This window comes from Somniosus microcephalus, chromosome 22 (genome assembly GCF_052327205.1).
Source record: "Somniosus microcephalus isolate GS21.2 chromosome 22, FLI_Smic_1.0, whole genome shotgun sequence".
NCBI lineage: Eukaryota > Metazoa > Chordata > Chondrichthyes > Squaliformes > Somniosidae > Somniosus > Somniosus microcephalus.
The window spans coordinates 53,811,364-53,837,274 of record NC_141008.1 but is presented as its reverse complement, the minus strand read 5'-3'; the positions used below and the strand labels follow the sequence as shown (position 1 = coordinate 53,837,274).

The window sequence follows — 25,911 nt, the reverse complement described above, 5'->3', positions numbered from 1 at the left end:
ACACTTGCTTAAAAATCTGTTCCATTTCCTGCCTTTTTCCAGTTCTGATGAAGGGTCATCGACCTGAAACGTTAACTCTGTTTCTCTCTTCACAGATGCTGCCTGACCTGCTGAGTATCTCCAGCATTTTCTGTTTTTATTTCAGATTTCCAGCATCTGTAGTACTTTCTTTGTTTTTAAACCCCATCTGTTCACCCAAATCATAGGAACACAAGTAGTCCGTTCTGCGTTTTATTAGATCATGGCTGATCTGCACCTCAACTCCATTTAACCGCCTTTGTTCCATATCCCTTGCTACCAATGTTCCCTGTAAGCTGGGCTTTGTTCTGCGTGGCCTCTTTATTTTTATACACATACGAGGTATTTACAGTGTAAAAGCTGGAGAGTGGCTTACACTGGATCTTTGAGATTATTGCACAGCTTATGTTCACCTTAGCAGGAACATTGCTTGTTAACCTTGCCCAACAAATATCTGTAGATCTTGAAAATTTCAGTTGACCCATTGTCCACAGCCTTTTGGGGAGAGAATTCCCGATTCCCGCTGCCCTTTGTGTGAAAAAAGTGGGGTTTTTTTTTACTCCTAAATGGCCTCTTCCCTAACTCTTCAACTGCTTGGTGCCAGTTTCTTCTATAAGTGTCTAAGAACATACTTTACGCTTAAAGGCGCTATATGAATGCAAGCTGTTGAAATTGCCATTTTGATGGGGTCTGGATTTTTAAAATTGTGGTACTCTGTCTGCAACCACCGTGAATGTAGAATATTTGCAGGAGGTCAAGCTGCACAAAATCACTTGCCTTACCAATGAAATGTAATAGTGTTTGCCTCTGGTAAATTTACCCCCATTCCCTTTAGGGATTCACCCTATTTGAAAAGGGACATCTTTGATATGACATGATTTGGGAAGCAAGAACAGGACACATTTCTGGCACAAAATATCAAAAGTGCAAAAAAAAATCATTTAAACTACACTGTGGAAATATATAAACTGTTCCCACCACCTGCTGGGAAATCTCTTCCCTTCTCACGTTGGATTGTATTTCACTGGAGCGATCTGCTGAATGTTTAGTGTCTGTCGCTGTCCTTGGAATTGCACTTGAACAGAATTTAACGAAAAGAAATAGACTTTAGAATCACATTTGACCTCAAATGCCCCATTCAGAGGAAGGCAGCTGTTTGATTCACAGGTCAAGAGACCCCGCAATGTATTTTCCACTCCGCCCATAGCGAGCGCTGACCTGGCTAAAGTCATTAATAACACCCGCTGATTTTGATTGCGGCTGTCCTTGTACTTTATCTCTCCAATGCCTTTAATGCCATTGATCTTTCCATCTTCTTCCAATGTCTCTCAGCAGTCCGCCAACGTGGTGCTGCTCTCTCCTGGTTCTGTTCTTGCCTGCCTCGAAGGTGCCTTGCATATCTTCCAATGGGTTTTTGTTCCCCCTGCCTGTGCAGTCACCATAGATGCACTCCAGGTTTCCATCCTTGGTCTCCGTTACATTCTTGGGCTTTTGCTCTTAATATATTTGCCGTTTGGGTTCAGTGTCTTTGACCCCTCCTGTAGGTAAGGTTTCCGACCTACGTCCCATAGTGTTTTTACTAGGTAGCTTATAAAATGCTGAACAATTGAGCAGAGAACTCGCTTCACTGTAATTTTGGCTTTCTAGATTTATTGTGCCCTTGAGTGATCTTCCTTGACATTAGAAGGCAGCATAATAACACTACAGTAGACCATGACTTGAGCTTTAACTGTCAAACATTTATTGAACAGTAACACTCACACAACATAGATTTTTTTTGTTACAGTAGTTATTAAATGTAACTAGCTCCTTCAGCAAGTAGAAAATACCTGTGACTACGGCACCAAAATATGTATTAAGTGGCAGTTCATTTGTTGTTTTTCTGTGTCCATGGAAGCTGTATCTGGCCCAACTATCATTCTCTCTCATTTGAACCAGCCAGGCTGAGAATTAATTTCCAGAAAACCAACTGGGATTGAGCAGATTTAAATAATTGTCTGTTAAACTTTGAAAAGGTGCCAGTCAAACACCTATTTGAACAAATCCCACGTGATGTTTGTATTTGAATTAAAAGGTTTGGTCCCTGCTTCAGATGCTGAGTTGAAACAAAATCATGCAAATCTAGCATTTGATCAAAATAACTTGGGATATGTTAATGTGGTTGAAGCTGGTATTTTAACCTTGTGTACTTTGAAAGAAAGAAGCCAAAGCCATGATGTATGTTATACAAAAGTACTTCATTTTTGTCACGGGTCCCTCCTCTTCATACAAATGCACCCTCTTGGTGACACCCAGAAGCATGAGATCAGGTTCCAGATTTATGCGGATACGCATTTTACCTTTCTACCTCCTGTTTTGATTCAACGGCGGCTGCTCAACTCTCCAAATGACTTGGGTGAATTAACATTTCTTCCAACTGAAGCTGTCCTGTTGCCTTCTGTCAGCTCCTACATGTGTCCATCCTTAACTGCATCCGTGTCCCTAATTGCTATCTCGGACTGAACCCATTAGTTTGGGACCTTATTGTTTAATCTGGAGCTTAGCGTCCTTCCCCACATCTGTTTAATCAGTGCCCTTTTTAATCTTTGAAACATTGCCTGCCTCTGCTCCTATCTCTCCCTTTCCTCCTCCTCGTCTTCCCCCCACCCCACTGCAGCCAAGACTCTAATCCATGCCTTTAGCACCAAGATTGTTTCTCTAATGCTCTCCTAACTAGCCCCCCTGCTTCCACCTCCATAAATTGCAACTCATTCCGAATGCTGCTAACATCCACATCCTTACTCGTTCAAAGCCATGCATTCCACCTCATTTCTGTATCCATTTCAAAAAAACGTTTATCTTTTCCCTTCAATTCCCTCTATGGCCTCAACCTAACCTAGCTCTGATTTAATTGAGCCCTATGCCTCCACTAGCTTTTCTGACACTGATCTGCTGTGTTCCCTGTCTTCCATTGATCACCATGCCCCTACTCTCCCTCTCCCTCCCTCCCTCTCTCTCTCTCTTTCCCCCCCCTCTCTCCTCCCCCCCCCCTCTCTCTCTCCCTCCCTCCCTCTCTCTCTCTCTCTCTCTCTCATAATCCCTCTGCTTTACCTCCTCCCTACCTGCTTTCAAGAGTCTTCTCAAACCTTTTTGCTTGTGTTGCCTAATTCCACATACTTGTTCTCCCTTCCCATCTTGCATGCATTTCTTTGCACTTTTCCAAGATGCCTTTCCAACATATGGAGTGCTATATAAATGCAAGTTGTTTACTGTGTGTTTCTCCCTATTTTAACAGCTGGGAGGTGCTTTGACGTACTGGATTATATAACTATATCTCCAGGGCTTTGATAATTGTTTATTATTGGAACCTTTTCAGAGTATCTGTCCCGAATATTATTTGATTATTTGCAGGCATTGCTGTAAATCTTGTACTGCTGGGGTGCCTTAAATCACAGTTGTTTGTTTGGGTTATGGAAAATATCTGTGGCAGTGATCAGCTCTGCTGAAATTAATCTTCAAGAGCTTAAAGAAGAAAATATGTCGGCAATTAAACTTGCAATCTATTCCTAGAGCCTGTTCCCAAACCAGGAGACGAGACTTTAAATCTCCATTCTGCCCTTTTACTTGCTAATTGTGTCCAATTGTATATAAGTGGAAAAATGATTCCTTGGATAGCACCTCATAAGGACATGTAATTAGTATCAATTTTTTGGACCAATCTGCAGGCCAAGCAAGGACAAGAATGACCACAATGTTTACTGAGGGGGTGCAAGGGGGGTGGATTATTTTTTTCTGTTCTTTCTAAGCATCAACCTGGCTGGGTTGGGTAGTAGGAATGTCGGGCAGAGTGGCTATTATAACTTTCCAACTCGAGGCTTGCTTTATACAGCACCAACTGCAGCTCGCAGAAGTTCCGTTTTTAGCCGTGTGTGTGTATACAGTATGGCGAAACGGGCAGGATTGTGCCACAGTTTGAGTATCGTCCCACAGCTCATGCCAGCATGTTGATTGTGCCATATCGCAGGTCGAGCGTAAGTGTAATGGTGGTAGAGGAATAGACTTGGTTCCTGTGCCCTCCAGGGACTCTGTCCCGAAGGCTGATTGATGACATGAATGGCGTCTGCATAAAATTTAAATGGGCTGAGTCATTCTCACTAGTGAGTAAGAGTATGGATATAGGAGCTTAACCTCGAGGAATAAGTCAAAGTGCAGAAATTGTAAAAGTTTTTAAGATGAATAGTGATTTAGGTCAAACTTATTAAGCTGTTGCAGCTTGCCTGAACATTTTATACCAGCAGCCATTCTTTAGAAGTGGATTGAATGGGACAAAAAATTACCACTTGTTATCTTTTATATGCATTAAAAAGATTTTAATGCAATTTGAACAACTGGAGGTGATCTATGATAATAAGGCAATGAGAGAGAGAGCAAGTCTGTGGTACAGATTTTAATTGTTTCTGGTTCATATTTGCAGGATGAATCTCGCATCAAAGCGACGATGATGGATGTGAAACCAGTGGACCATAAGGAGTACAGCAAGAGACTGATAATGAATATTAGGAAACATGCAGCTACACAAGCTTGCTGAATGCTGAGTAGACGTGAAGAATGAGCACTGGAGGAAACTGGATGCTTTAGATCTTCAATTAAAAACACTTTCTATCGTGCTTTGAAAACCTAAGATGTTTTTAAACTTAGAATCAGTTGCAGAATTCTGCATTTCAAGAGCTACTATAGAAGTGCCACCCCGTGAGGGTTAGAGAGCTAGAGATGTTTCATTCTAATCAACATGTGTTGAATGATGAGACTGAATACAAGTGTGCGTTTCTGTATATAGTCTTTCTTGCCACGGTATGGTTTACCGATGTGAAGTAACATTGTAAATCACTGGGTGGACTGCAAAACCATTTTTCTTTTCTTTCCCCTCCACCCCCCCTTCATACTTGTACAACGTTTCAGTGCTTCATTCTAATAAACATTGACAAATAGCTTATGAGACTTGAGTGTATCTGTTGGAACGATTCTACATCAAAATGACAATGCAGTGATGTAAACTATCTGTTTAACAGCCTATTTTTAATACTTGCAGTTGTTTTCCTGTGGCATTGCTTAAGGAGCAAAAATACATTTTTCTCTCCTTTCCTACTCTGACTTTCTGTATCACTGTCTGTCTGTATTCAACTTTATCCTCTCGGGTGGCTCAGTGGGTAGCACTCTTGCCTCCGAGTTGGAAGGTCGTGGGTTCAAACCCACTCCAGAGACTTGAGCACATCATCAGCCTGACACACCAGTGCTGCACTGTCTGAGGTTGTTGCCTCTCCCCATTTGGAAGAGGGAACAATGGGAGGGATTTTCCTCCATGAACCGCAACACTCCAACTAGTAGCTGGTTCAGAGCACGTCCTTCAATTTCATAGTCTAGACTACAAAACAGGATTCATATCTCCTCTCAAAAGCAGCTTTATCTTGGGTCCAAACAAGGCGAGGCCATTTCAGTGGGCAGTTAAGAGTCAACCACATTGCTGTGGGTCTGGGGTCACATAGACCAGACCAGGTAAGGACGACAGATTTCCTTCTCTAAAGGACATTAGTGAACCAGAATTATTTAGCACCTGACATTTGTCTTGCGAACTAGTCAAACCAGGCTTCATGTTCTGATTGTGACAAAAGCCTGTCCCATGATCTGGTAACTTACATAACGTCTATTTTTGCCAAAGAGCACATGGTGCCAAGTGCTTAATGAAAAACGTTACAACAAACTGGAAGCCATCCAAGGCAAGTAGACTTGGGTCAATTGCAATCTGAGGGGCATTTGATGGGATTGAAATGATTCTACCCTTGTATCTAAGCAAGTCAACAGGAGAATAACCTTTTATCAATTTTTAGATTTTCCTGTTTCTTGGTGAAGCTACCAGTAAAAAGGAGGTTCTAACCCATTCAAGGTATTGTTAGCACCATTTTTTTTGTGCCCAATTTTTTAAAGAGGAGACAGAGTCTCAATTGTGTATTAATAAAACTATATGGAGACTGATTGATTTCAAAATTAACTTGTCCTTTTTAGAGGAGTTGGATATAAAACTGATAGCATAAGATGCAGGTCAGAGATTCAAATTCCAAAATTGTATGACACTCCTAACTACCTTTTTTTGATTTTGAAGTTTGGGAGTTAAGCTCTGCACCTTTTGAAGGGGGCAACAAACTGGTTTACAGTGAGTATATTCTCAGTTAAGTCAGGTGCTGCATTGGTACATTATACTTATCTGCTTCCTGAAGACTAATGTGAAAGAGAGGAAAGGTAGTGAAAAATTCAAAATTGAGATACAGATTTTTGTTGGGCAAGGAGTTTTTCCAGTTGTGACGAAGGGTCATCAACCTGAAACGTTAACTCTTGCCACGGATGCTGCCTGGCCTGCTGAATGTTTCCAGCATTTTCTGTTTCAGATTTCCAGCATCCGCAGTATTTTGCTACTGTAAAAATATTAAGGGATTTGGAACGGATAAAATGGAGTTGAGATACAGAGCAGCCATGTTCTAATTGAATGGCGGAACAGGCTCGAGGGGCTGAATGGTCTACTCCTGTTGCTACGTTAATTATCTTTTTCTCTCACTTTCCTATCGTTCTTCACATTGTTGAGGATCCTTAATGAAGCAAGAAAGCTAAAACATCTAGTTAACACCAGCTTGACTCCTGGCCCAGGGTTTGAGAACATCAATCTCATCCTTGAATAGCATCCAAAGTTGCTGTCTGAAGTGTAGCACAATATCGAAGTGCTGATTTAGGGGGGGGGGAACAGATACAACTACTTTTTGTCTAATTGAATTCATGGGTATAATTAAATATTTGACTGACATAAATTTGGTTTTATTGGCAAGAATAGGTTGTCTTCGTCCAGCAAACTCCTCACCAAATGGATGAGTTTTCCACTTCCTTTGCTCTCCACGGGTCCTGGAGTAAGTGATTGTTCACCTGCCCGTCAGTTGAAATTAGTGAAAGATCCTGTTCATCTTACTGACAGGACCCCTTAGCAGATATGAAAGTGGCATACGAAGAACGTCTTCCTTGAATTCTACAGTAATTACACTTCCCTTCAGGTATCCTACCAGCACGACCTGACATACTTTAATAGATACCGGTTTTCAAAAAAAAACTACTCAGCCCATCCATTAAAGGAGTCCAGAAATTTAAATTCAAAGGTATTTGTTGAATCCGTGATTCTTAAAGTATGATGTTTTCCAATAACTACACGGAGGCTATAACTTAACAATCAACAGGTGTTTACTGGAGTAGGGTAGTCTCAAGACTGACTGACAGTACAGAGGCATGCTCAAGGCTTATATACAGCTGTGGTCACTGCTGGTATTACAGTATACAGGAGCTGTAAAAGTAGTTCTCTTAAAGGTACATACACTACAATTCCTCCCCTTTTAGATTAGCAGTACCCATAATATTCAAATAACAATTAACACTTTAACATGCACATTAAACCGAAATAGTCCATTTATAGATTCAGTCTTTGGGGCGGCTTCCTGATCCTTCCTGGATAGCGCCTTTCCTGAAGTTCTTGTTCTTGGTGCGGAGGCGATTGTGGCCCCCTTTCGTGGGTTAGTTCATCAGTTTCCACTGCTACTGTTTGAGGTAGATGCTACCGGTATGTCGGGTTCGTCCCCAGGTACGCGAGACATGGGGTTGACTCGTTCCTGTGACGCTAAGATCTGGTCGACGTGGCGTCTCAATGTTCTTCCCGACATCCACTGTGTACATTAATGGCCCCTGCCGTGTACATATCGTTCCGGGTTGCCATTTCTCTGTTCAGTAGTCACGGGCCAAGACTGGTTGTCCTACATTGAAGCTCCTTGTTGGCTTCTCATTGATGTGCTGGAATTGTTTATCCTCAACATTTCTTCGCACATTTGGTCTGAGCAAATCCAGACGAGATCTCAACCTTCGGTTAAAGAACATCATGGCCGGGGTCTGGTTGGTAACTGCATGTGTCGCATTTCTGTAGGCTAACAGGAAATTGTCCACCTTATGCTGTAGTGGAATTTCATCATCGCACATGGCCTTTATTGCCTTTTTAAAGGTTTGTACGAACCTCTCAGCCAATCCATTTGTGGCTGGATGATACAGGGCGGATGTGTAATGCCTTACCCCATTCCTTCTCATAAATTTCCGAAACTCTTCGGACACAAACTGTGGTCCATTATCAGAGCAAATCTGCTCTGGCAAGCCGTTCCTGGCAAATATGGTCTGTAGGACTGCAATCGTTTTCTCTGTAGTGGTTGAGGACATTTTGATCACCTCAGGCCATTTCGAGTGCGCATCCACTGCTATTAAGAACATTGAGTCCATGAATGGACCAGCAAAATCAATATGCATCCGTTGCCATGGAGAGGAGGGCCACTCCCATGGGTGTAGAGGGGCATGTGGTGGTGCATTTTGGACCTTCTGGCATCCTGAGCAGCTCTTGGTTAGGTCCTCAATTTGTTGATCAATCCCCGGCCACCACACATAAGCCCTAGCAAGGCTTTTCATTTTCACCCCTCCCAGATGACCTTCGTGAAGCTCATTGAGCACGCTCTCCCTTAACTTGGGTGGAATTACCATTCGGGATCCACACATCACTGTCCCCTGGCATACTGACAGCTGTTCTCTTCTGGATGAGAATGCTGGCAACAGTGAGTCGCCATGTGTTGGCCACCCCCTCACCGTCAAAATCATATACCCGAGACAGTGTCGGATCATTGCGGGTCTCCTTCTCTATATCCGCGTTAGTTACTGGCAATCGTTCAATTATTGACGAATAAAATATCTCGATAGGGTCCACTGCTGGTGCTTCCTCCACAGTAGGCAGTGGCAAGCGTGATAGCCCATCAGCGTTTCCATGCTGTTTCGTGCCTTTATATTCTATTTCATATTGGTTCGCCCCTAGAAAAAGGGACCACCTTTGTAACCATTGTGCAGTCATCACCGGAACGCCCTTCTTTGGATTAAAGATGGAGACAAGTGGTTGGTGGTCAGTCAGCAAGGTGAACTTCTGTCCATGCAGATAGTGGTTGAATTTTTTTACTCCCCATACTAGGCTGAGGGCCTCTCTGTCGATCTGGGCATAGTTGCGCTCGGCTGAGGTTAGTGACCGAGACGCAAAGGCTACTGGCCCCTCCAACCCGTCTGGGAATTTGTGCGACAGCACCACTCCAATACCATAGGGTGATGCATCACATGCCAACCGAATTGGTAGTGCTGGGTTGAAATGGGCCAACACCTCTTTTGATGTGATCAATTCTTTGCACTTCTGGAAAGCTCGTTTACATTCGTCATTCCACTTCCATGGTACCCCCGTTTGCAGTAGGGTGTTCAGTGGGTGTAATACTGTAGACAAATTTGGTAAGAACTTATGGTAGTAGTTCACCAGCCCGAGGAACGACCTCAGTTGTGACACATTTTCCGGTGCTGGAGCCTTGACTACTGCCTCAATCTTTTCAGGGGCCTTATGTAACCCCTCTTCATCAATAACGTGGCCACAATACAAGATCTGCTTCTGGAAAAACTCGCACTTGTGGCGATTAGCTCGTAGCCCATACTCCTTTAATCTGGTGAGCACCTTCTCCAAGTTAGCGAGGTGATCACTGTCATTTTCGCCTGTGACCAGGATGTCGTCCAAATAACACTGGGTCCCTGGAATCCCTTGCAGGACTTGATCCATTGCCCTTTGCCAAATAGCCGGAGCTGATGCTACCCCGAACACCAACCGGTTGTATTGGTAGAGACCTTTGAGTGTTGATCGTGAGGTATTGTTTCGAGGCTTCTTCTACCTCCATTTGCAAGTACACCTGGGCCAGATCAGTTTTGGTGAAGCGTTTACCTCCAGATAGCGAGGCGAAAATATCCTCAATCCGTGGAAGCGGATATTGTACCGTGTGAAGGACTGGGTTCACTGTCACCTTAAAATCCCCACAGATGCGGACCTTCTTTGGTTCCCCAGGCGTATTACTCAACGACCTCTTCATTACAGGAACGATGGGTGTAGCCCACTCGCTTCAGTCTACTTTGGACCGTACTCCTGAACGTTCCAACCCTTCCAGCTCTGCTTCGACGGCTGGTCAGATCGCATAAGGCACCGGTCTGGCCTTAAACTTTGGGCTTGCATTTTCCTCTTTTAATCGTTGCTGTTATGCCTTTTAGTGTTCCGAGTCCCTCCTGGAACACTTCTTGTGCGTCAGTTAGCATTTTTGACAGTCGTCCAGGTGTGACGTCGTCATCCTTTTTGGCCTCAACCTTCAGTGCCTGTATGGAATGCCAATCTAATTGTATCTTCCGGATCCATTCACGTCCTAGTAGTGGTGGTCCTCCATCTGGCAATACATATAGGTCCATTTTAGATATTTCCTGGCCTTTGTATATCACTTTCACCCTTATTTTTCCTTTGGGGTAGACTTTTTGCCCCGTGTATGTCTTCAAGACAATCTCTGTAGCTTTCAAGGGTATATGTGAAAATAGCCGCTTATAGTCCCTTTGGTTTATGACTGTTAGGGCTGATCCAGTGTCCAATTCCATTTTCACTTGGACTCCGTCTATCTTGAGTGTGACCCAGATAGTCTGGTGATCCTCCATTTTGATTACCTTATGTAGTTTCAGACAACCCAGCTCCTTGCTTCCGGAGTCTCTATCACTTTTCTGTTCATCTGAACTACTGTCCATCACCTTATGTACCTTTTTGTACTTCTGTGGAGATTTCTTGCTGCTGGTTTTCTTCCCTGACCTGCAGACTCTTGCTATGTGTCCTGCTTTTCCACACTGTATGCATACTTGGTCCTTGAACCAACAATCCTTCTGGTCGTGTGTTGTTCTGCCGCAGTGATAATACTTCCCTGCTCCATATGACATTTCATTGGTGCCATATTCTTGCGGTCTCCGTTGTATCTCTGCCGCGCCCCGTGCGGCTGCTTCGTGTGATACTGCCATGCTGAAAGCCTTGTCCAGCGTAAGATCCTTTTCTGATAGAAGCCGTTTCTGGGTTCCTTCACTTTGAAGCCCACACACAAACTTGTCCCTTAACGTATCTGCTAGTCCCACTCCAAACTGGCAGTGTTTCGATAGCTTGTGCAGTTCCGTTAAGTACTCAGCATTACTTTCGTCTTTATGCTGGTTCCTTTTGTGGAACTTAAATCTTTCTGCTATCAGCAGCGGTGTGGGGTTTAAGTGGTCCTGTAGGATTTCTACTATGCTTTCGAAATTCTTATCCACGGGCTTCTCTGGGGTTATTAGGTTTCGCAGTAAGCCATACGTTTTTGCACCCATGGAATTTAACAAAACCAGTGCTTTCCTAGCATCTGGCACTTCATTTGCCCTGCAGTACACCTCAATGCGTTCCACATATGTCACCCAATCTTCGACTTCATTGTCGAACTCAGTGATACTACCACTCTTCGGCATCCCTGGGTGTGATTTAACTGTCTAAAAATGGCGTCTCCCGCGCGCTCCCTTCTTCTCCGCTGGCTCAAAATGGCGTCTCCCGCGCTTTCCTTTCTTCCCGCGCTCGCCCTTCTTCTCCGCTGCGGCTTCTAAAAATGGCATCTCCCGCGCTCTCCCTTCTTCGCCGCGGCTTAATGGCGTCTCCCGCGCTCTCCCTTCTTCTCCCCACGGACGCAGTTCAGCCCTTGAGCCCTGGCTGTGCTCTGCGCATTCTCCTGTGCGCCGTTCCCGTTGCCGTCGCTCGGTCCTGAACCCGGCTGCTGCTTTACCCTCTCTGTTTTGTTTTTCCTTGACGCCGCTCGGTTTTCAACCCCCGGCTGCGCCCTGTGCGCTTCACCCTCTCTCTTACCCCGTCGACGCTGCTCGGCTTTTTTTCTGCCGTCGGTCGGCTCCAGCCGCCGCTGTCCGGGAAGGGTCTGCGCTGTACCTGTTGTCAGTCTGTTGCTGGATCGTCGTGGCTGGGGAACCAAGCCCGGCTCTCAACAGCCTCCCCTGCGATGTTCACTCTCTGCCGGATGACTGGGCGGTTGCTCGTGGTCGACGCTCGTGCTTCTGGCCTTGACTTTCTTCCACCGCCCTCCCGGAGCAAATCCTTGAAGGGAAATGCAGAGTTGCAGGCAGATTCGAATCCCATCCTCGTCGCCACTGTTGAATCCGTGATTCTTAAAGTATGATGTTTTCCAATAACTACACGGAGGCTGTAACTTAACAATCAACAGGTGTTTACTGGAGTAGGGTAGTCTCAAGACTGACAGTACAGAGGCATGCTCAAGGGTTATATACAGGTGTGGTCACTGCCGGTACTACAGTATACAGGAGCTGTAAAAGTAGTTCTCTCTTAAAGGTACATACACTACAGTATTAAGGAAATCCTCAGATGAACATGCCTTTGAAGATTATATTTTCTTTGCCCTCCTCTGGTTCCTGCAGGCCACGTGCCGAGGAATGCTCGCACTGCTTTGAACTGGTCACTGGGATATGTGCAAAAGTGGTCTGGAATGAGTCCCTCTCTCTTTCCAGAGAGGTTGTTTCCCCTGGCTGGAGAGTCTTAGAACTAGGGAGCATAGTCTCAGGATATTTAAGACTTGAAATGAGGAGGAATTTCTTCACTCAGGGTTTTGAATCTTTGGAATTCTCTACCCCAAAGGGCTGTGAATGCTGAGACTTAGAGTATATTCAAGGCTGAGAGAGATTTTTGGGCTAGGGGAATCAAGGGATATGGAGATCGGAGTGGAGTTGAGATCGAAGATCAGCTGTGATCTTATTGAATGGCAGAGCAGGCTCGAAGTGTCGCACGGCCTACTCTGCTCATATTTCTTAGGTTCTTGTGTTCTTATCACACCCTCGAATGACTAACCCAAGATTGGTAGTGTGCTGCGGTAGCATGTGAGTAATATTAACCTGCAGCACCGTTGGTGTTCCTACTTGCAATGTCACTAAGATGCCAACAGGTAATTGAATACATAACCAATTTCCAGGCTGAATTTTGTGCCTTACTGTAAGTCATAGATACATTCAATGGCTGGAGGCCCAACAGACCATCATAATATCGAAGTATGATCTATCACTGCAGTGCACCGTAGGGGAGCCATCAATATGGTATCTCTGCTCTACAAGCTTATGACTGCATATCTAATCTAATTCAAGTGTATTGGTTTGTGTATGTGTGTTTCACATTCCTTCATTCTGCATTGTATGATGTGAAAGAGTATAATTTTTGGAAAGTTCAAATAGTGCAAACATCTTTGGCTGAAGAATTCTTATAAGCGGGGAAGGGGGCTGTAGTGATTGGACAATGGAACCATTCTCTCTTTTTGATACTGATTGTTAGAGCAAGCCCAGGACAGGGTAAAAACGTCCTCTACTCCGCCTCAGCTTTGACCCAATCCCTGCAGGTTTTGAATCTAAATTTCAGCAGTGAAAGGATCTGTCCAGTTCAATGTAATACCCAACTCCTTTAGAATTATTATTTTTTTTAACAACAGGTTCAGCACGGATATATAAATAGAATAAGAGCTGTACAGTTTGTGAATCAATAATGCTTTGAAGCAGAATTTGCTGTACCTGACCTTTGTATTTTTCATTTTAGTCTTGTTGACTTGCATTGTGTGTTCAGCGCACATGTAATCTTTTGTTTAAAATAGTGCCCACAGGTGTGTGGCATGGATAAAGCCTGGACATAACACCCAGTGTAATCCACCCACTAGGAATCCCTACCATCGGTAGCCCAGATGCTTTCTACAGCTAGGAAGGGAAAGCCATTCTCATGCCGCTTGCAGTCGGTTTCAAGGTGACAATGCCAGAAGCCTGTGTCTCCATCTGCCAGCGTAGCAGGATATTGTAAACGGCGTAGGGAGGCCTAAAAGAGAAAATACCTTCAAAGAAAAGTAAAAGGACTCTTGCCTTAAAAAAAAAATCCATGTTTGATCAATTCATATGCTGCAGGAGCTCAAATGTGTTTGAAAATGATTCTAGGATCGCCCTGCTAGCTCAGCTGTGTTCTACTGAGCCATAAAGCCCCAGGTTTGTTCCCCAGTCTGTATTCTGTTAATTACTCTGCACCCTGCGTCGGGGAAAAGAAACACCAGTGGACCTAGTCCTCTCTATTGATCCCTACTGAAAAGTGCACACTCGCCTCTGAGTCAGAAGGTTGTGGGTTCAAGTCCCACTCCAGGAACTTGAGCACATAAAGCTAGGCTGACACTCCCCATGCAGTGCTGTGGGAGTGCTGCACTGTCGGAGGTGCCGTCTTTCGTTAAAACGAGGCCCCGTCTGCCCTCTCAGGTGGACGTAAAAGATCCCATGGCACTAGAAGAAGAGCAGGGGACTTATCCTTGGTGTCCTGGCCAATATTTATCCCTCAACCAACATAACAAAAACAGATTATCTGGTTATTATCACAGTGCTGTTTGTGGGAGCTTGCTGTGGGCAAATTGGCTGCTGCGTTTCCTACATCACAACAGTGACCATACTTCAGAAAAGTACTTCATTGGCTGTAAAGTGCTTTGGGACGGCCGGTGGTCGTGAAAGGCGCTGCAGAAAATGCAAGTTCTTTCTTCATGTGGATAAGGACACGAGTTCACGTAGTGCTGGAGGGCCACCAACGCCGGTGGGACGGTGCGACAGCAAGAACCGGGTGCGAGAAAACTGGAAATACAATTTTTTTTTGAAATGATGACCTTGGGATGAAGCTCCACCGTTCAGGCGAGATGCTTGCAGCCGATCTGCGGAGTCACCAGCTCTGCCGGTCCGTCACTGCAGTGGTGACTCTTCACTCCATATTGGAATGAGTTAGTTACCCCAGAGGAAGCCGAAACGTGCTGGAGTCGCCACGCCTTATGCTGGTGGCCTGCGGTGGTTGATTTCACTGCCTGTAGCTTCTAGTGTAACAGAAGAAGGTTACGTGAAGGTGTCAGAGCCACGGAGCGGATCATGTTAATGCAATAGACGATGTCAGTTTTATCTACTATCCGTCAGCAGTGTCCTCTAACACTGTCCCTGTGGACGCAGATATTTTTTTTTAAAAGATAAGGAATGTAACATGTGTAATGTGTGGGTTTAAGCTGAACACAATCTGTAACACCGACAGAAAGTTCCAGTTTTAACTCAAATGAATGACTGGAGGAATGAAAAATCTTTTTTACTCTTATTGCCATGAACCGATTCCTCACGGTAAATGGGACGCAGTGAAATGACTCCAGATCACCAGCCAGCATTTAGACTTCAGCTATTTTTATGTGCGACTAATAAATGATCTGGTCTGTGTGATATTCTTAGGGCAGAGCGCACAATAAATAGCCGCAGCTCAACAAAGACATAAGAAAATAATTGAAAAGAAAAATCAATCATGGGCCAAACAACAGTGAACCTCAGCCATAAATTCCCAGAAGCTAGAGCCCAGTGTCACAGTAACAGATTTCCATGAAAGCCAAGGGTCGATAAAGGGATTAAGTCTGCATGATACTGGACTGGAGGCAGAGACTGAAAACGGTGCTTTTTAAAAAAAAAAGAAAATCAACTCTTAAGACTGACAAGTGAAACCTTGCTTGCTATAGGGCTCCCGTCCTTTTCCTGCCATGCCATGACATATGACTCTGTCAAGAAGGTAGTCATTTGGATCTCATTGAATGCTTCAATCAACCAGCTATAGGAACATGCTTTTGAGGCACCTCTCCGCCCTCGTGCCCTATGGGTAAACACACCGCCACCTCGCAATGGCTCAGATTCAGTTCCTGGGGGGGGGGGGGCGGGGCAGGGTTGCCACAACTGACATCAGTGCCCCCTGGATTCGGGAGTGGTGTTAAATTACTGTCCAACGGCACCCGTGGGAAAGTGGACACAACCAGAGTTGGCCGCGGTGACCCCACAGCGTCCAATCCTGAACAGACCGTACGCTGTTTTCCCGGGGTTTCTGTGGCTCTCCTGCCAAGGTTATGCCGGACGTGCGGGAGAGCTCCTGTGGCTAGTCATCCCGCTGCGTCTCCCCGCCACCCCCAGCCTTGTCTGGGCTCGTGCCTCTCTACTTCCTTTAAGTCGTTCCTTAACACCTATCTCTTTGACCAAGCCTCTGGTCACTTGTCCTAATATCTCCTTCTTTGGCTCACTGTCAATTTTTGTTTGATTACGTTCCTGTGAAGCCCCTTGGGATAAGAAATAAGAGCAGGAGTCGGCCATTCAGCCCCTGGAGCCTGCTCCGCCATTCAATAAGATCATGGCGGATCTGATCTTGGCCTCAACTCCACTTTCCTGTCCGCTCCCCGTAACCCTTGACTCCCCTGTTTTTCAAAAATCTGTCTATCTCCACCTTGAATATATTCAATGACCCAGCCTCCACAGCTCTCTGGGGTAGCGAATTCCAAAGATTCACGACCCTCTGAGAGAAGAAATTCCTCCTCATCTCCGTCTTAAATGGGCGACCCCTTATTCTGAAACAATACCCCCCTAGTTCTAGATTCCAGTGAGATGTTTTACTACATTAAAGGTGCTATATAAATACAAGTTATTATGTCAGCAAAGCATTGGAAAGTGGCTAGCAGAACCTGGGGAAGTTAATTCCTTTAGGATCAAAAGAAATCTAATGAGTTGCATGAACTTTTAATTGTTTATCTAGTGCCTGCACAGCCTGGATTGGAGCAAATCATCTTCTCGCGTTTCCTGGCGAAAAAGGAAAAAGGCAGGCTCATAAGTGTTGTGTATGTACCTTTAAGAGAGAACTGATTTTATACTGTAGTACCGGCAGTGACCACACTTGTATATAAAGCCGTAGCAGGCTTCTGTACTTTCAGTTTCAGCATACCCTCTGTTCAGTAAATACCTGTTATTATTGTTCTCCTGCAGTCCGTGTGTTATTGATACGCAGACACTACACTGGCGACGAGCAGGTTCGAACTCACCTGCAGTACTGCATCACCTCACGGGGATCTTTCCCTGAAAAGAAGCTTCTTGGAGGTCGAAGTCAGAGCAACGGGCGTCGACCGCGGGCAACCGCCCAGTGATCCATCGGAGTTCGGAGAATCGCAGGGGAGGCTGTGGAGAGCTGGGCTTGGCTCCCCAGTCAAGGTGTTCCAGCAAATCGTGCTGGTAGCAGGTAGTGCGCTGACCCTTCCGGACTGCGGCGGGCTCGAACTCGATCGAGCGGCTCTGCAAAGGGGCCGTGCAGCGTCGTCGAGAGGAAAAGAGAGAGAGAGAGGGTGGAGCGCACAGGGCGCGGCCGGTGCTCAAGAACCGGGCAGCGTAGAGAAAATAAAACGAGGGGAAGGAAAAGAGAGACTGCCGAAGCCGCGGGGCGCCGCCATTACCCTGTAGAACGCTAGGAGCAGCGTTGGCAGCAAGGGGAAGAAGGAAAAGCGCGGGAGGCGCCATTTTATTCCGTTGGGGAAGAAGGAAAAGCGCGGGAGGCGCCATTTTAATCCATTGGGGAAGAAGGAAAAGCGCGGGAGGCGCCATTTTAAACCACCTAAGATGCCGAAGAGTGACAGTATCACTGCTTTCGACAACGAAATAGAAGACTGGACCACGTATGTGGAAAGAATTGAAGTGTACTGCAAGGCAAATGAGGCGGCCGATGGAAAGAAGGCGTCGGTATTATTAAATTTGATGGGCGCGAGAACGTACGACCTATTGCGGAATTTAATTACCCCAGCTAAACCAATGGAGAAAAGTTTTGAAGAGATTGTTAATATCTTACAGGAACACCTAAACCCTACACCGCTGCTGATAGCAGAAAGATTCAAGTTCCATAAAAGAAACCAGCACAAAGATGAGAGCAATGCTGACTATCTTACGGAACTACGCAAGTTATCGAAGCACTGCCAGTTCGGAGCAGGACTGGCAGATACCTTAAGGGATAAGTTTGTCTGCGGGCTCCAGAAACGACTACTTTCGGAAAAGGACCTGACGCTAGAACAGGCTTTCAGCGTGGCAGTATCCTACGAAGCAGCAGCACGGGGAGCTGCGGAAATACAACAGAAACCACAAGAATATAGCGCTAACGAAATGGCATATGGAGCAGAAAAGTGCTATCGCTGCGGCAAAACAACCCATGATCAGAAGGACTGCTGGTTTAAGGACAAAGTATGCAGGCAATGTGGGAAAATGGGACACATAGCAAGAGTCTGCAGGTCGCGGAAGAAAACCAACACTAAAAGAACTACTAAGGAAAAGTACAAGAAAGTAAAAAAAAATGACAGACAGTAGTTCAGAAGATCAGGAGAGTGATAATGACTCCGGGAGCAGGAGACTAAGTTGTCTAAAGTTACACAACGTGATCGCAAAGGAGGATCACCGAACCATTTGGGTCACCCTCATGATAGCAGGGTCCCAAGTAAAGATGGAATTGGACACAGGATCAGCCCTAACTGTCATGAATCGACGAGACTATGAGCGGCTATTCTCACACATACCCTTGAAGGACACGTCCATTGTATTGAAGACATACACGGGGCAAAAAGTCTGCCCCAGAGGAAAAATAAGGGTGCCAGTTAAATACAACGGCAAGGAAACACAGAAACTGTAGCTGCATGGCAGCACGGTGGCATAGTGGTTAGCACTGTTGCCTCACAGCGCCAGGGACCTGGGTTCGAATCCGGCCTCGGGTGACTGTCTGTGTGGAGTTTGCACATTCTCCCCGTGTTTGCGTGGGTTTCCTCCGGGTGCTCCGGTTTCCTCCCACAATCCAAAGATGTGCGGGTTAGGTTGATTGGCTATGATAAATTGACCCTTAGTGTTAGTGGGGTTACGCGGATAGGGGTGGGATATGTGTTGATGTAGGGTTTACGGGGATCGGGTGGGATATGTGTCGGTGCAGGCTCGATGGGCCGAAATGGCCTCTATCTGCACTGTGGGGTTTCTGTGATCACTTCTGTGATATACTACAAGATGGAGGACCACCATTATTGGAACGTGAATGGATCCGAAAAATACAATTGGATTGGCATTCCATTCAGGCGCTAACAGTGGCTGACAAAAAGGATGACGACGTCACACCTGGGCGACTGTCAAAAATTCTAACTGACACGAAAGAGGTGTTCCAACAAGGACTTGGGACTCTAAAAGGAGTAACGGCAATGATAAAAATCGAAGATAACGCAAACCCAAAATTTTTTAAGGCCAGACCGGTACCGTACGCGATCCGCCCAGCCGGTGAAGCAGAGCTGGAGAGTCTGGAGCGTTCAGGTGTGCTGTCCAAGATGGACTGGAGCGAGTGGGCCACACCCATCGTTCCTGTAATGAAGAAATCATTGAGCAGCACGCCTGGGGAGCCGAAGAAGGTTCGCATCTGTGGGAACTTTAAGGTAACTGTGAACCCAGTCCTGCACACAGTACAATATCCACTTCCACGGATAGAAGATATTTTCACCTCACTATCTGGAGGGAAACACTTTACGAAGATTGATCTGGCCCAAGCGTATCTACAAATGGAGGTGGAAGAAGCATCTAGGAAATACCTCACGATAAACACTCACAAAGGTCTTTACCAGTACAACCGATTGGTATTCGGGGTAGCATCAGCCCCGGCTATTTGGCAGAGGGCGATGGAACAAGTCCTGCAAGGGATCCCGGGGACCCAGTGTTATTTGGACGACATCCTGGTTATGGGCGAAAATGACAGTGAACACCTTGCCAACCTGGAGCAGGTGCTCACTAGATTACAAGAATATGGGCTATGAGCCAACCGCCCCAAATGCGAGTTTTTCAGGAGACAAATCTCGTATTGTGGCCACATGATTGATGAGGAGGGGTTGCATAAGTCCCCAGACAAGATTGAGGCAGTAGTCAAGGCTCCAGCACCGGAAAATGTGTCGCAACTGAGGTCGTTCCTCGGGTTGGTGAACTACTACCATAAGTTCTTGCTGAATTTATCTACAATTCTGCACCCACTGAACGCCCTGCTGCAAACTGGAGTAACATGGAAATGGAGTGATGAGTGCAAGCGTGCCTTTCAGAAATGTAAATGCCTAATCACTTCAAAAGAAGTATTGGCCCACTACAATCCAACACTACCGATTCGGTTGGCATGTGATGCGTCTCCCTACAGCATTGGAGCGGTGCTGTCACACAAATTCCTTGACGGTTCAGAGAGGCCAATAGCCTTTGCGTCGCGCTCGTTAACCTCAACCGAGCGTAACTATGCCCAGATTGACAGGGAGGCCCTCAGCCTGGTGTGGGGGGTGAAGAAGTTCAATCACTATCTGCACGGGCAGAAATTCACCCTACTGACTGATCATCAGCCTCTGGTCTCCATTTTTAACCCAAAGAAGGGCGTTCCGGTGATGACGGTGCAACGGCTGCAAAGATGGTCCCTTTTTCTAGGGGCACATCAATACGACATAGAGTACAAGGGTACGAAACAGCATGGAAACGCTGATGGGCTGTCGCGCCTACCGTTGCCTACAGTGGAGGAAGCACCTGCAGTGGACCCTGTTGAGATATTCCATTCGACCATAGTCGAATGTTTACCTGTTACAAACTCAAGTATAGAGAAGGAAACCCGAAATGACCCGACACTCTCTCGGGTCTATGATTTGACGGTGAAGGGATGGCCAGCACATGGTGACTCACTGTTGCCAGCATTCTCGCCAAGGAGAGAACAGCTGTCAGTGTGCCGGGGGACCTTGATATGTGGATCCCGAGTGGTAATTCCACCCAAGTTGAGAGATAGAGTGCTCAATGAGCTTCATGAGGGTCATCTGGGAGGGGTAAAAATGAAGAGCCTAGCCAGGGCATTTGTGTGGTGGCCGGGAATCGATAAAGAAATCGAGGATATGACCAAGAGATGCACAGGATGCCAGAAGGTCCAAAACACTCCACCACAGGCCCCGCTACACCCATGGGAGTGGCCCTCATCTCCATGGCAACGGGTACACATTGATTTTGCTGGTCCATTTATGGACTCAATGTTTTTAATCGCCGTGGATGCACATTCAAAATGGCCAGAGGTCATCAAAATGTCCTCCACCACCACGGAGAAAACTATTGCAGTCCTACGGACCATCTTCGCCAGGAATGGCTTGCCAAAACAGATTTGCTCCGACAATGGACCACAGTTTGTGTCCGAGGATTTCTGGAGGTTTCTGAGGAATAATGGGGTAAAACATTACACACCTGCCCCATATCATCCAGCCACAAATGGATTGGCTGAGAGGTTTGTTCAGACCTTCAAAAAGGCAATAAAGGCGATGTATAACGACGACATACCACTACAACACAAGGTGGATAATTTCTTGTTTGCTTACCGGAATGCGACACATGCAGTCACCAACCAAGCTCCAGCCATAATGTTCTTCAACCGAAGGCTAAGATGTTGCCTGGATTTGCTCAAACCAAACATAAGACGAGATGTTGAGGATAAGCAATTCCAGCACATCAATGAGAAGCCAACCAGGAGCTTCAAGATAGGGCAACCAGTCTTGGCCCGCGTCTACCGAACAGACAAATGGCAGCCAGGAACGATATGCACACAGCAGGGACCACTAATGTACACAGTGGACGTTGGAGAGAGCATCGTGAGACGCCATGCTGACCAGATTCTAGAGTCACAGGAACAAGCCAAACCCATACCACGAGCATGCGCACCTGGTAATGAACCCGAAGTACAGATTGCGTCTACCTCAGAATCAGTGGTATTGGAAGCTGACGAACCAACCAATGACAATGAGCCAGAATCGACTCCGCCGCAAGAACAGGATACTCGAGAAAGGCGCTATCCAGTCAGGATCAGGAAGCCTCCTCAAAGACTGAATTTATAAATGATTACTTCAGTTGATGTATATAGTACAGAGAAAATTGTAATTGTAATTAGTTATTATTTAATTGTTAAATGAATGTTATGTACTGTTTATCTAAAAGGGGAGGAATTGTTCAGTTTCAGCATACCCTCTATTCAGTAAATACCTGTTATTATTGTTCTCCTGCAGTCCGTGTGTTATTGATACGCGGACACTACAATAAGCCTTTAGCTTCTAGTAAGGGGTGATAATGTCAAAAGAAAGATACAGCACCTTGCACAACCTCAGGACGTCCCAAGGTGCTTTACAGCCAATTAAGTACTTTTGAAGTGGAGTCACTGTTGTAATGTGGGAAATGTGGCAGTAGATTTGCGCACAGCAAGCTCCCACAACCAGCAATGTGATAATGACCAGATCATCTGCTTTAGATGTTGATTGAGGGATAAATATTGGCCCTAGGACACCGGGGAGAACTCCTCTGCTCTTCTTCGAAATAGCGGCCATGGGATCTTTTACGTCCACCTGAGAGAGCAGACGGGGCCTCGTTGAACGTCTCATCCAAAAGACAGCACCTCCAACAGTGCAGCACTCCCACAGCACTGCATTGGGAGTGTTAGCCTAGATTTTTGTGCTCAAGTCTCTGGAGTGGGGACTTGAACCCACAACCTTCATGACTCAGGCAAGAGGGATACCAACTGAGCCACAACTATGTCGAAGGAGAATTCACTTCTCGGTCTTAGATTTCAAATTTTTTTTAAAGCACTGTTTTCAGTCGCTACCTCCAACCAGTATCTTGTAGACTTGATCCCATTATCGGCCCTTAGATTTGTCAGAAATCTGTTACTGTGACATTAGGCTCTGGCTGCTGTGAATTGATGTTGAAAGATAGCATTAAAAGACTTGAGTGCTTTCCTTGCCTAATGACTTCAGTGGAAAGGAAAATCGTGCGGAGTGTATAATGAGTGGCCAATTCAATATCGCCCATTTTATACCATCAGCAAAAGTAAAAATGATCCCCAATGCTTCTCGGCCTACTTCCCATCTCTTTTAAGTTGGGTTTTCAACCCTCAATTTTAAAATTCTCATCCTTGCTTTCAAATCCCTCCATGGCCTCGCCTCTGCCTATCTCTGCAACCTCCTCCAGCCCTAAAACCCTCCAAGATCTCTGCGCTACTCCAATTCTGGCCTCTTGAGCATCCCCGATTTTATTCGTTCCACCATCGGCGGCCGTGCTTTCAGCTGCCTAGGCCCTAAGCTCTGGAGCTCCCGCCCTAAACCTCTCCACCTCCTTTAAGTCACTTATTAAAACCTACCTCTTTGACCAAGCTTTTGGTCATCTGTCCTAATATCTCCTTATGTGGCTTGGTGTCAAATTTTGTTTGATAATCGCTCCTGTGAAGCGCCCTGGGACGTTTTACTACGTTAAAAGGTACTCACAGCGCCAGGGACCCGGGTTCAAATCCGGCCTCGGGTGACTGTCTGTGTGGAGTTTGCACATTCTCCCCGTGTTTGTGTGGGTTTTCTCCAGGTGCTCCGGTTTCCTCCCACAGTCCAAAGATGTGCGGGTTAGGTTGATTGGCCATGATAAAAATTGACCCTTAGTGTTAGGGGGGATTAAATGCGTGGGGTTACGGGGATAGGGCTTGGGTGGGATGGCTGTCGGTGTAGGGACCGGGTGCTAGGGTTTGGATGATCAGCCATGATCTCGTTGAATGGCGGAGCAGGCTCGAAGGGCCGAATGGCCTACTCCTGCTCCTGTCTTCTATGTTTCTATGTTTCTATATTAATAAAAGCTGTTGTTGTTGGTTGGATATTGCAGTTCATTGGCACATCAATGCATAGTGCTTTGGAATGGTAGGACATGAGCTTGCAACTCCAATCTCCTATGGAGGTGACCAGGTGATTCTCTACAACAAGGGGACAGGAAAAACTAGGAGGTGAATTGTCACCAGACCATTTTCATGCACTTTGCTGTAGTAAATCCAGAGCAGCCTGGGCAGAGGTCCTAGAGCAGGCTGCATCACCTTTAATAAAAACAGAAAATGCTGGAAATCCTCAGCCGGTCAGGCAGCATCTGTGGAGAGAGAAACAGGGTTAACGTTTCAGTTCAATGACCTTTAGTCAGAACTGGAAAAAGTTAGAGATTTAACAGGTTTTAAGCAAGTGCAGGGACAGGGAAATTGGTTATGGTCAGAGGGCAGAGGTTATGGTCTGAAATTGTTGAACCCGATGTTGAGTCCAGAAGGCTGCAAAGTGCCTAATCGAAAGATGAGGTGCTGTTCCTCGAGCTTACATTGAGCTTCGTTGGAACAGTGTAAGAGGCCGAGGACGGAGAGGTCAGAGTGGGAGTGGAGCGGAGAATTAAAGTTACAGCCTTCTGGACTCAACGTCAATTTCAACAATTTCAGACCATAACCTCTGCCCTATTTGTTCACATGCCAGCTGTTGATGATTCTGCCAATCCCATTTACATCTATTCTAGACCCATCTTTTGTTTCTTAACTTGTCCTATTACCATCTCTTTTTGCCTCGCACCATCATCCCTTTTGTCATTTAATCTCTCCTGCCTTCCACCCATCACAGACCTTCCCTTTTGTTCTTTCCTCCCCTTCCCCCCTTTCCCTGCCTCTGTACTTGCTTAAAACCCGTTACATCTCTAACTTTTTCCAGTTCTGATGAAAGGTCATCGACCTGAAATGTTAACTCTGTTTCTCTCTCCACAGATGCTGCCTGACCGGCTGAGTATTTCCAGCATTTTCTGTTTTTATTTCAGATTTCCAGCATCCGCAGCATTTGGCTTTTGCATCTCCTCTGTTGTTGCAGTTGAGTCACAGTCGAGTGAGACAACTTGCACTGATGTAATGTAACCTTTACCGTGGCAAAACCTCCTAAATCGGATGCCAAGCAGGAATTGAGAGGATTAAGGAAATAACCAAAGGGGTAACGGAACAGGTAAGTTTTACAGAGATACAAAGCAAAGGTGGGAAGGGCTTAGGGAGAAAATTCTAGAGTGCAAGGCCAAAAAGTCTGGGGCGTTCATAGTCCAGAAGAGTGGAGCCTGCAGGTTGAGATACAGGGTTGAGACTAGAAAGATGAGTGTAAGCAACAGGCAGAAAATAACTTGAAGAAGTAAGTTAATTGTCCCAAATAAAATTCTGAGGGGGATTGACAGGGTAGATGCTGAGAGGTTGTTTCCCCTGGCTGGAGAGTCTAGAACCAGGGGTCACAGTCTCAGGATAAGGGGTCGGCCATTTAAGACTGAGATGAGGAGGAATTTCTTCACTCAGAGGGTGGTGAATCTTTGGAATTCTCTACTCCAGAGGGCTGTGGAGGCTGAATCATTGACTATATTCAAGGCTGAGACAGATAGATTTTTGGACTCTAGGGGAATCGAGGGATATGGGGATCGGGCAGGAAAGTGGAGTTGAGGTCGAAAATCAGCCGTGATCTTATTGAATGGCGGAGCAGGCTCGAAGGGGACGTGTGGCCGACTCCTGCTCCTGATTCTTATGTTCTTATGTAACGATTTCGGAGACCAAACTGATATCCTAATCGGATATCTGCTAGCATTAAGGCTAAAGGGATCAAGGGATATGGGGAGAAAGCAGGGACAGGGTACTGAATTTGGATGATCAGCCATGATCTCATTAAATGGCGGAACAGGCTCGAGGGGCCAAATGGCCTACTCCTGCTCCTATCTTCGATGTTTCTATTCTGTAACAGGCAGCTGGAGTGTAAAAAACGGGATAGCGCAGGATACCTGGATTTTATTTTCCTGACTACTTCCCTACGCTCAGGGCAAATGAAACTCACCGTATGGGGAATTGCAGGCAAAGGACGCTAGCCTGTGATTCCACAGTACAGCATGTTTGTACATCAAGTCCCGTGCCACTGAGATTACTAACCCTTTTTGATGAAAATGCAGCCGTCTCTTATCAGGACTTCACACTGCAAGCACAGTTGGATTTCTTTATAAGAAGCTGTGTTGACTGCCAAAGTAAATTGTGTCAAATATATATATTTTTTAAATCTATATTTGCAAACAGCAAACTCGCTGGGTATCTTCTTGCACACAAATAGTAACAATTACTTCCAGTAAGGGATAGAACAATTAAAAGGAAAATGGAACAGTTGTTGGAGAGGAGAGACCTCTTCAGCAATTGTGACTGTGAAATTGGGAACAAGACAGAGCTTATAGTGCATAACTAAATCCTGA

At 45.8% G+C, this 25,911-nt stretch overlaps 1 protein-coding gene across 1 annotated transcript in view; it reads left to right on the top strand.

Annotated features, from left to right (window-relative positions):
* The window catches only part of rpa1 (replication protein A1), a 55,051-nt gene extending 50,063 nt beyond the window's left edge, over positions 1-4,988 (top strand). The window contains exon 17 of the mRNA XM_085964759.1: positions 4,472-4,988. Coding sequence (XP_085820885.1) covers positions 4,472-4,585 — 114 coding nt within the window. The 3' untranslated portion in view covers positions 4,586-4,988. The remainder of the gene's footprint in view (positions 1-4,471) is intronic.
* The last annotated feature ends 20,923 nt before the right edge of the window (positions 4,989-25,911 follow it).